We start from the raw sequence: 12070 nt of genomic DNA, 5'->3' as shown, positions 1-12070 counted from the left end.
GAGTACAATTCAGTACAAGAGTTCGGATACATTTACTCTGATGAAAGAGGTTGTATAAGATATTTTTTCAGAATTTTTTTTCTGAAAAAATTGAGGTGACAGAAATTTTTTCAAAATGATAACATACTGTGAACAATTGAATCATTTCCTTAGACCGCTGCTCTATTGATTCAGCTAACCCATCAATAATCAGCCAAGAGTTTGTTTCAATTGAATTGAATACAACATTCAGTCTCTTTAAAAGCTTAACTTGAGGTTCAATCGCCCTTATACATTCATATGGCTCTTGCGAAACACCATAGCAATGATGTGTATTTTGTACTGATGTTTGATGATTCCTTGCCACCAATACATCACTCTGATTTCAAATTATTTTCATCGAAAGTGTCATTTTACAACTCTTTGATGGCCAATAGAGAAAAGTACCGAAGGGTCTTGTAAACTTTTACATAAGTTATGTTTATACATAAGTACATAAATTAAGTAAATAAGTTATGTCTCCCTCTCTGTGCACCACTATTAAAGAAAAACAACAGCTGAGGTAAAATCAAATGTTTACTATATCAAATATATTTTCATATATAACAACAGTTTCTTTGAATGCAAATTTAAATTAACAAAACAACATGTGTTTATGTTGTTTCTATTCACATGCATTTTAATGTTTTTCTACACACACAGAAAACATTAAAAAAGTTACATGTACTTTATAAAAGAACAACTGAATTAAAATATTTTTTTTTCAAAAATTTAAATTAAACAACAACTTATGAATGTACAGAGAGACGAACATACATTAAAAAGGTAAACTTTGATAATAAAACACAACAAAATATCTGCTCTAAGTCATTCTTTTGTCGCCCCCAGCCCTTCCAGCCCGATGCCGTGGCAGGACCCCTCCCTCTCCCCAGGGTTTGGGGAATTTTTAAAGACGTTTACTGACACTGAGACTTTATGGTAAATACACTCGTCTCTATCCGAAGTCAAATAGTTCCTGTGGGAGAGGGTCCTTACATTATTTCTGCAAATACAAACCTTGTCGAAAATGGAACTCATGGCATTCTTTTCAACTTTTAATTTAAAAGTTGCATAATTTAACGAGCAAACTGCCAATAATTTCACTCTTGGAACCATATTATCGACAATACAATTCTCGTACGTGTTCTTGTCGAAATTCTTTTGTACATAGTCCGTCGACGCTCCCTTGCAACGTATCCTGGTCTCCTTGTTGTGTGTCAGAATAAACTACACTATCGGACTCACAAAGATACCCCGAGAAATCATGTCGCTTCACGTCTCTGATTAAAAAAAAATAAAAGCTGATTTGGAGCCTGACGTTCGACCAGCTCCGTATAGACTTCCCCATCCCAGTTGGTATAGTTGGGAGTGATGATCTCACCATTAGCAAAATCATTAAGTAAGTTATGTATTTTAAGTTTTAAAAATAGAGAATCTCTGTCCCCATAATAGACCTCTACTTGTCCCTCCTCCGGCCACTGTACACTAGCATCATTGTAGTAGAATTCCAACATGAGCGATTTTGAAACTTCCAGGATGGCACTACCCACATAAACATTTTTGTTAAATACAATATTTTTGTATTTTCAATAGTACCATGTCCGGGCCAATGACTGTAAACAAAGTTTAATTGATGCTGGCAATAATTCCAGCATATTTTTAGTTTTGGTTACAACATTTCAACGACTCCTATTGCAAACAATTTCGACCTTTTACCAAAGACTGAATTCAAAATGAATTTATAGATTTCTTTTTCAACATGTTCTCGCTTCAGAGCGCTTTTTAACAAAAGTGTCAAATATGGCTTTTGACTGAATTGGAGGGCTCAATGAATCGTTGTAACATCGAAACCATTTACGCACATCCATTTTAATCCCACGTTATGGACGATAATATTTTTGTTTGGCAGGAGGTTAGCAACAAGTTTTTTTTTAATGTTTCCAATGCATTGCATTCTGCTCCTCCATCATAGATCTGTTGTGTGAACTCAGTAAAGCCCCTGAACACCCGTTCATTGATGTATGGAAAAACAAAATTCTTGACCGAATCATGAAGCTCACTGGTATCTCCTCATCAATTTCGAAAATACATCCAGTGCCCAGTTCTCCTCAACAGTGGCAATTTCAGGCAAATCGGAAGGATGGGGTCATTGATCTATTTATAATCGCCAAATAGCAGAGCTTAGTGAGACATTGCCGAGGAATAGAGGGAATTCATATCAAGGATTACTGCATCTGACTTTTCTCCCGTCTTCACTCCAGTTGGATCAGTTTCCAAGATACAGTCCCCATGAAAAACCTACCCAACCCTCATTGACATATCGATGAACAAGTGCTGGTTAATGCCAGGGATGATTCCAATTATTTTTGGCTAATTTTTTAGATGATGTCAATTACTAAATGAGGAATGGAAAAATAGTGTCCCAGATCAAGACCAAATTGCTCGCAAATTTCGGCTGTATTTTTACATACACTGTCCAACAGGGTTAAAAACTTCACTTGACAAATGCAACTTGCAACAGTCAGCCCCATTTTTACATCCTCCTTTTGCCCTCATCTTTTTGGCAAAGTTATATTCATCAGGAGTGCACCTACGATAGTGCAGACTGTAATGATACTAAAACGATCTGTTTCTCACCTTTTATGTAAATTCTCAAGGTCATAGACATTTATGCTCGTTCTACTTTCTCTTAAGAAAGTTGAGGGGGGTATTGAACTGTTGAAAAAAATTTAATATTGGAAAAAAATTGTTCGGGCATTTTGATACTTTACTGAAACTTTGATGGTAAAAATAGATTAAGTGGAAAAGCTTGAAAAACTAAATTTTGTCGATAAAAAACCAGCAGAAAGTAATTAAAAACTTTCCGTATAAGATCATTTTCAAAGAATAGTAAAGGCCCATATTTAACTTCAGATGATCAGAAAGAAATTCTTATAATTATTCAAACTCAGAACGACCAGAAATTACTATTAAAGACTAAATAGAACCAAAAGAAACAGAAAATAAACAAACAGCCATAGTAAACAAATAAACAAAAGCTACTAATATAAATGAATGAATATATTTTGAATATTCAAATCAAACTTAAAACGAATAAAAGTCACTACAAATAACAGTTTGGTTACTTTCTCCTTACCTAACTGTAAAATTGTAAAACCTACTGCGTCATTTGTGCTTTCCTGAAAACTAATTAACTATATTAACTATTAACTATAGTAAACTACATAACTAATTATATTACAAATATTTCTTTTTGTAATCATTACAATATTGAAAATAAGAATAAAACCTACAGTAAAATGAAATATTGAGCTTCCAAGTTTTCAGCAAGGATTATTAGTGTAAGTCAAAAATATAGTTTACTTTTATTAGTTCTTTCTTAGGACTATTCAAGGCACATATAGTCTTCACTACATTTACAAATAACGTTTCAGGCTTTATACTTTTACAGTTAAATTAAATAAAACAAACAAGCTTTTTCAAGTGAAAGTAAGGAGCAACATTAAAACTTAAAATGAAAAGAAATTATTACGTATATGAGGGGGTTCGCCCCCGAGTCAATACCTCGCTCTTTGCGTTAAAGTTCAAATTTTGTTCGAATCACAAATCCCTGAATCACAACGGCCGTTTGATCAGAATAGATAGCTCTTTTGAAAGCACTAAAAAGAAACTTAGCGTAAAGAGCTAGGTATTGACTAGGGGGCGAACTCCCTCATATTTATAATAATTTCTATCGTTTAAAGTTTTAATGTTGCTCCTTACTTTCAGTTGAAAAAGCTTGTTTTTTTATTTAATTTCTGATCGTTTTTTAAATAATTCTGGAAAATCTGGCACCCCCTTTATAGAAATTTCCCTTCCCCCAAGGAAAATTCCTCCATGGAAAGATCCTCCCACGTAGCCCGATCCTCCAACCCCCCCCCCCCTCCCACCAGATAAAAAATTCCTCCTCAAAACGTCTGTATACTTTCCAATAACCAATACTATATGTAACCAATGGGCAAGGTTCATAACTTGCAGCCCTTCCATCGGGTACTGTGGGAGAATAAGTCCTCTTCAAAGACATATTTATTAGATTTTCGACTATGCGGAACAAAATGGTTATCTCATAATTTTGATTGGCTGACTTTGGGAAAAAATGAGCGTGGGAGGGGGCAAGTTGCCCTCCAGTTTTTTTGGTCAGTTAAAAAGGGAACTAGAACTTTTAACTTCCGTTTGAATGAGCCCTCTCACGATATTATTGGACTACTGGATCGATACGATCACCCTTGGGAAAAAAACAAACAAAAAAACAAATAAACACGCATACGTGATCTTTCTTCTGGCAAAAAATACAAAATTCCACCTTTTTGCAGATAGGAGCTTGAAACGTCTACAGTAGGGTTTTCTGTTACGCTGAATCTGATGGTTTTATTTTCATTAAGATTCTATCACTTTTAGGGGGTGTTCCCCCCTTTTCCGATAATAAGGCAAATTTTTTCAGGCTCGTAACGTTTTATGAGTTAGACTGAATTTAATGAAACTTATATATTTGAAATCAAACAGTTCGTGGTGATGAACTGTAAGTAAGGAGTGACCCGGCTCAATAGTAACCGAAACTCTAAAAAACGAGATTTTGATACATCAAAAGAATCAGATTTTAATGCTGATTTGAGATATATAAGTTTCATCAAGCTTAATCCTACCCATCAAAAGTTACGCGCCTGGGAAAATTTGGCTGATTTTCAAAAAAGGGGGAAAGACCCCCTAATAGTTATATAACCTTAATGAAAATCGCACCATCAGATTCAGCGTGTCAGAAAACACTACTGTAGAGGTTTCAATCTCTAATCTGCAAAAATGTGGAATTTTGTATCTTTTGCCAGAAGAAAGATCACGTATGCGTGTTTATTTGTTTTTTTTGTTTGTTTTTTTCCCAAGGGTAATTGTATCGACCCAGTTGTCCTAAATTATCGTGAGAGGGCTCATTGGAGCGGAAATTAAAACTTCTAAAAAAAAGGAGGGCACCTACGCCCCCTCCCACGCTCATTTTTCCCCAAAGTCACCCTATCAAAATTTTGAGACAGCCATTTTTTTCATCATGGTCGAAAATATGATAAATATGTCTTTTAAGATGACTTAATCCCCCAAAGTCCCCGGGGGAAGGGCTGAAAGCTATGAACTTTTCCCAATGTTAACATATAGTACTGGTTATTGGGAAGTATATAGACATTTTCAGGGGGATTGTTTATGGTAGGGGGGGGGGGAGGATGGGTCACGGGTTATGTGGGAGGATCTTTACATGGAGGAAATTTTCATGTGGGAAGAGACATTGCTATAAAGGGGGTGCCGGATTTCCCAACATTATTTAAAAAAAGATGAGAAATTAAACAAAAAAAAACAAGTTTTTCAACTGAAAGTAAGGAGCAACATCAAAACTTAAAATGAAAAGAAAATATTACGTATATGATTGGGTTCACCGCCTAGTCAGTACATCGCTCTTTAAGCCAAAGATTCTTTAGTACTTTCATAAGAGCTATTTATTCTAATTAACAGCCTTTTTGATTAAGGGGTCATTTAAAAAAAATCAGAACATAATTCGAACTTTATCGTAAAGAGCGACGTATTGACTAGGGGTTGAACCCCCAAATATACGCATTAAAAATATATGAATATAGAAATTCGTTACGTAGGTCAATTCGTAAGTGACGTATATTTATTACTAATTAAAACGTTCGTAAATAAAATTAAACAACGCTCGAGAAAGCCATTTAACTAAATAAAAGTAAAATTAATATGCAAATTTGGTGTTGATTATTCATGTATGGTGAACCAAAATCAAAACCTGCATTTATTCAAAAACGTTCAAAAATTAAATAAAAAAAAACAAGTTTTTTTAACTGAAAGTAAGGAGTGACGTTAAAACTTAAAACGAACAGAAATTATTTCGTAAATGAAAGGGGCTGTCCCCTCCTCAGCACCTCGCTCTTTACGCTAAAGCTTGACATTCCCACAACTCTATTTTGTAAACAATAAAAACGAACCTTTCACCCCCCCCCCCCATCCTCGCATAATCACACATCTACTCCAAGTCATTTAGAATGAAATTGGCCATTGAAGACAGGGAGGCAACAGGACGGTTAAGAAATTTTCTGGCCCTTTATCTGTATAAAAATTGAAAATCGAAAACATGAATGCGACTAAATAACGAGGTAATTTTTTGCAAAAAAAACTGCATTTTCAAACTTTTTTCTACGCCCCGGTGTTAAGCGTAGATTTCACTTCCTTTGAAAAATTTATGAGAATGTGTGTGTAGCCTGCGGGAATGAAAACTCCTATTATATTGTGGAGATGTTTACTTAATTTGGAGGATTATATTTTATTTCGAATAGCTAACTTACAAAATGATCTCTGCTTCTTGAAGTATTGGTGTCTAAAAGTTAATTTGCTTTTAAAAGCTGTGTTTGACGAGGCTTTAGTCTTCATCACATTGAGGGCAACCATAAGAATTCGATTAAAGTGAATTGAAATTAAACGAAAGTATTTTTTTTTTAATCCTAATTTTTTTTTTAGTAAATATGGAAGTTATAGGCCCCTAATATACGGAATGACGTTTGTACTTTTTAAATTTTATTGTCACTCGTTATTTTAAGTTGAAGAAAAATTCTCTTGTTTTTGCTTTACAACAGGTAGATACAAATCATTTTCTTTGTATCGAGGGGAAGTGTTAGTAAAAAACAAAAAACTAACAGCATAAAAGGTATGGAACAGACTATGACAAATTCTAAGAGCCGGGGTGAGAGGAGGGTCATACACAAAGGAGGGGGGCATCCCTACAGTGATCCCTAACAAAGTTTTTTTATTTTTTGTCCCCTTCCAAAAAATTCCTGCATAGTGCCTGGGTGAGACCTATGTCAAGAGAAAAAGTGACCATGGTTCTTCCTAGAAATCTTGAGATATTCTTAATAACTTTTTTTAATTGTTTTTTTTTAATAATAATTGTTTAATTTCTGCATAATTCTTTACATTTTTAATATATGTGCCTCCTCCTGTAATAAATATGTACGTACTGACCTGCTAAAAGTTGCATATATGAGCGTTTTTTCAAGATTATCTGAATGTAATTAACATTTTTTAAGCAGTTTCGAGATTCCTACATCGCTGTTAATTTTTATTCAGAAATTTTCAAGCATTTACAGAATATGTTTGTAGTATATTCATTATAGGATTGGCACAAAGGTTCTTGAAAAAAGGTGTATTTAACTGAAAATTACCTAGGGTAGCAGCAATGCATGACTGTTTTTGCAAAAAAAAAGGGTAACAAACTTACTCATTATTGAATACGAGTATATCCGATCCACTTGAAATGCCAGAGCTTAACTACAGAGATTATGTCGAAAGAAGCAATAAACTGCCCTACCAAATTACGTCTCCAGAGACACAAGCTTGGTTTGAATTAAAAGTTACTTTTCACCAATATTATAATACCAACAATGATTATCCACTATGAAAATTTTTTGTCTATAGAAAAAACACACATAAATTCCACCTAATGATTACATGAAATAGGGGTGCAATCACAAAGAGGAGGGGGCTTTAGTATAGCTCTGCTTTCCGAGATATTTTAAACTTCTCAACCCCAAAAAGATTGACCCCCCCCCCCCCAAAAAAAAAAAATGAATACATCCATACGTGTCTGGTCTATATGGCCAAGAATTAAGGTGCGTGGAGTGAGTATAAAATACATTTTCTGGGAGGGGGGGGGGGTCTGAAATGCCCGTCTTATATATATATATATATATATATATATATATATATATATATATATATATATATATATATATATATATATATATATATATATATATATATATATATATATATATATATATATATATATATATATATATATATATATATATATATATATATATATATATATATATATATATATATATATGAGAGAGAGAGAGAGAGAGAGAGAGAGATGGTACAGGGGGCCATGTCCCCCTCCTGGAAATTTGGTACTATAATATAATTATAATTAAACACAGAAAAAGAGCAGAATAAAGAAAAAACAAGGAAAAAATGTGTATTGCCCCATTGTTGGCTGCCTGCCAATTGATTTTGACCCTTAATAAGGAAAATTCAAGCTCGAATTTGTGACTGAGCGAGCCGTTTCCAGTTTCCCACAAACATTTTTTTTATATGATTTGGATGGAATAAAAAAAAAAAAATCAAGTTCTTCATATTAATGAATGGTAAGTAAATAACGATCCTTGTCAGTAACAAAAGTGTAAGAGCCTAACTGTTGATAACATTCAATCAAAAAATTTAATTTTATGGTGATCCTGAATATGTATTTGTTTATTAGTAATTAGTGCAGCTATTAGTACACAAGAAAGCTCTATTAATTATAGAAAACACAAGGAAAACAACTTAATAAGGGGCAATTTCGGTAAAAATATGCCGTCAACTTTTGCTTGCATAGCAAGATATATGAAGCCGCTATAATCAGAAATGTTTCCCCTGAACGGAATGCTGGGAATTTTTGTATTTTCCCCCTGAGCTGATACGTTTTTTTTGTGTTTTAATATCATTTTTATTTTCAGGAGTGATTTTATTTATCTAGTTGTCACTTCGACAAAGATTTAATTTTTTACACTTCTGAAGTATAAATCTTGAAAATGTCAAAAAAATTAAAACAACTTCATGCATTTACTTGTATTTGACATTTACGCGCATTACAAACTGCAATAAAGTGAATTCAACCATTTGATGTTTGAAAAAAAATATTTCGTTACATACTGTAATAATTTATCAGTCAAGCAATTCACTAAAGCAAGGAGGGGGCATAAGAAAAATTTATTTTGTGTCTTTGAGCTTGGTGTGAGGGATACAAATGTTCCGACTCCTGCTACTACACAATTTACGCATCGCTTGCTTCACAGATGTTCCCATGAGCATGTTTTGATAAAGACAGCCATGACCAACATGGTCTTGTCGATTCAAAGTCGACTTTATTTTTGCTTGTCAAATTCATATGAATTTGAGGGAAAAAATAGAGTGAGGAGAGTCTTCCGTGACCTGCCTTTAGTTTTCTCCCACCTTCAGGACTCAGTGTACCCCCCCCCCCTGGAAAAAAAAGTGCCTTCAGATGCCTTCAGCCCCGAAGAAAACCGAGAATTTAATAGATTTTCAATTCGTTTGAATTATAACATAATTCCACCCAAAATTCCAATCCGAAAATGTCTAATTGAGATAGAAGACATTAATTCTTCGCACACATATAATAAGTTTATAAAATCGAAACGATTTCATAGTTACCGTCTTAGTCCTAAATGCAAGATCATCAGCCTCTATGCGTCGTAAGGAAAATCATCAGCTTCTTCAAACAAAAGTTTTTGCATAGCCGTTCTTTGAGTACCAGGAAGGAAGATTCAACCTTGGAAATGTGTCCAGCTGACAATGGATAGTTGAAGGGGCACCAATAGATAAAAATCCGGGGATGGGGGGGGGGGGGGGTTAGAATAATTCTTCAACTTTACTTAATAGAGATACCAAAATTGTATTTTTAAAATCTAAAGGGGGTGGGAGCAATTCTTAAAATGAAAAAAACCAACAAAGGTATTTTTCTAATGGGGCAGGGGGTCAATTACTGTTCCTCCGCCTCAATTGGTTCCCCTGGATGGTTAAAGTCAAAGGCTAGCCCTGTATACTAGAATTTAGTCGGATCACCTTCTCCAACTACTATTTAGAACAAAGTTTCCACTTTCTTTAATAAAAATGTGAAGGCGACTAAGGATGTTGTACGTTTCCGTGGCACCGATATTTCAAATGGTCACGTAGCACAAAAATCAACAGTGTAGATCTGTTGAATGTTTTTTACGGCTAGTTTCAGGACTCAGAAACTCGAGACCTACAAAATTAATTGTACTGGTGGAAAAACCTATTGAGCGCCGCAAAAGCAGCAGAAAATTTTGCTGATTGAGTTAGCAGCTCGCTCCCTATACTTCCACGACAAAAAATATTGAACACGTAGATACCACATCGTCATCACAGGAAGAGCCATAATCTTCCAAGCCCAGTTGACTGAGGCCTGAATTGGTAGCAAAGTACTGATTGCTTGTAGAAGCTAGTGGGCTAGAACAATTTTGTATGTGAAATTATCATAACCACTTTAAAAGAACTCCGTAACGTCATCACAATATGACGTAACATGAAGAGCTATATATTCTCCCTGCCCAGTTGAGTGAAACCTGCATTGGAAGCTTCTTCTGTGCAGAGTACTCAATGCTTGTAAAATGTGACCCCATAACACTAAGCTTGGTCAACAGTAATAGCCGAATCATAAAATAGTTGAAATGTTCCGGTACCTTTAGTACCCTTGACTCACATCCCTCCCCCTTCCATTTCTAGTGAGCACAATGGCGTACCACTATGATGCCTCTATTGTACAGAAACATTGGGAAGACGGATATGGTTCAGGGGTAAGGTAGTATTTCTTTTGTTTTGCAAACTATTCTACAAGATAGCCAACTATACTGCTGAATGTTGACTACGTGGGACTATACCGTACGATACAAGGTCCTTTTCTATGCTACCAGCTAGAATAATTATCCTTTTCTTTAATTTGCATTTTTTATAGTTTATAATATAGAAGCTTCTGCTATCTAGCGAGATCAAGAAAGAATCAGCAAAAAACTTTCTTAAGTTTATTTTGGGAGCAGTGAAGAAGTTAAAAGTAGAATAGCCAAGGCTCAGGATGTTCTTTCACAGTTAAAAAAAGTTTGGAAGAATAGGAAGATATGTCTGTAAACGAAGATTACAATATTCGAAGCTAAAGTGATGACAGTGGTCAAATATGGCTCTGAAGCATGGATGCTCCGAAAAGCGGATGAAGATTTGCTAGATGTTTTCCAGAGAAATTGCTTAAAGATGGTTCTGGGTACCCGGCTGACTGACCGTATTTCAAACAATAGGCTATACGAAAAATGTGGTTCAATACCGCTCTCTAGGGCTATAATGAAAGGAAGGTTGAGGTGGCTAGGGCACGTTGAGCGGATGAAGGATGACAGATTGACGAAGATTGTTCTTTTCGGCCAACCGTCTAGGGCTAAACGGGAAGCAGGTCGTCCTCGTCTGGCGTGGGAGGACGTCATAAAGAAAGATTTAAGGGAAATGGGAACTTTGTGGGTGGGTGTAAAAAGGGAGGCTTTGAATAGGTTGGGATGGAGAAGGAGCGTGCGTAGTTGTGTTGGCCTCGGGCGCCATGGTGCTGCGGTGGGTTATTAGTAGTAGTAGTAGTAGTAGTAGTAGTATGTATATTCTAGTTAGTTATTCTGCAGTTCTTTTGGCTATTGGGAGCATTAAATTAGAAGCTCATACTGAAGAGAAGCAGAGTTTCCTCGTAAAGAATATTGCGAATCGAGCCATTGTCATTCCTTTCCTGGCTTAATATCTCTCATTCATTTGTCTCTCTAAAAATTGCATAACTTTGTTAATCTATATTTGTGGCTCAGCAATAGATTACTAAGTTTTAAAACCTTACCTTAGATCCTCCTGTGACTCCAGAGGCACCTAGGGGAAGAGTCTGCATGGTATCCTGCTTCCACAAATAAATCTTCCCTCTTGAGATTGCTGGGATATACAAAGAGAGTGGATATCTGACAAGTAAGAGCATTTTAGGGTGCTCTTTGGATGATCTTTTATCCTGGATCTTGTATGTTGCGCTGCTTTTAAGAAGACGTGCTATTCATTCTCCCTTAAATTTGTGACTGGCTTGCAAAAGATCAGCAGACTTTGTAATATAAAAAACGTACGGTCATCATATCTTGTTTCTTGTTGTTCAAGCTCATTCGACATAACTTTGAGAAGTTTCCAAAAGTAAAAATACCGCTAGAATGGAATAATATACAAATACCAAAGTAATCATTTTTTAACGCGCAACCGCCCAGAAACCTACTCCTTTCTAAAAATCGAAAAATATTTTATTTTATTTTCCAAAACTTCCCCCAGTTGCGAGCGTATCTATTAGCATGTTTAATGGTTATTGCGTCGCAAAAACAATCTTATA

At 35.2% G+C, this 12070-nt stretch overlaps 1 protein-coding gene across 2 annotated transcripts in view; it reads right to left on the bottom strand.

Moving 5' to 3' along the window:
* The window catches only part of LOC148947440 (uncharacterized), a 66178-nt gene extending 58798 nt beyond the window's left edge, over positions 1 to 7380 (bottom strand). Inside the window, exon 1 of one of the 2 annotated variants that reach the window (XM_089095851.1) lies at positions 7325 to 7380. In XM_089095851.1, coding sequence (XP_088951977.1) covers positions 7325 to 7328 — 4 coding nt within the window. In that variant the 5' untranslated portion in view covers positions 7329 to 7380. The remainder of the gene's footprint in view (positions 1 to 7324) is intronic. The other variant, XM_089095850.1, reaches the window with a different exon arrangement.
* Positions 7381 to 12070: the final 4690 nt, after the last annotated feature.

The sequence above is a fragment of the Artemia sp. Qi Xiang Cuo genome, chromosome 10 (assembly GCF_049724085.1).
Source record: "Artemia sp. Qi Xiang Cuo chromosome 10, ASM4972408v1, whole genome shotgun sequence".
In the NCBI taxonomy this organism is placed as follows: Eukaryota; Metazoa; Arthropoda; class Branchiopoda; order Anostraca; family Artemiidae; genus Artemia; species Artemia sp. Qi Xiang Cuo.
This window is presented reverse-complemented; position numbering and strand designations above follow the sequence as displayed.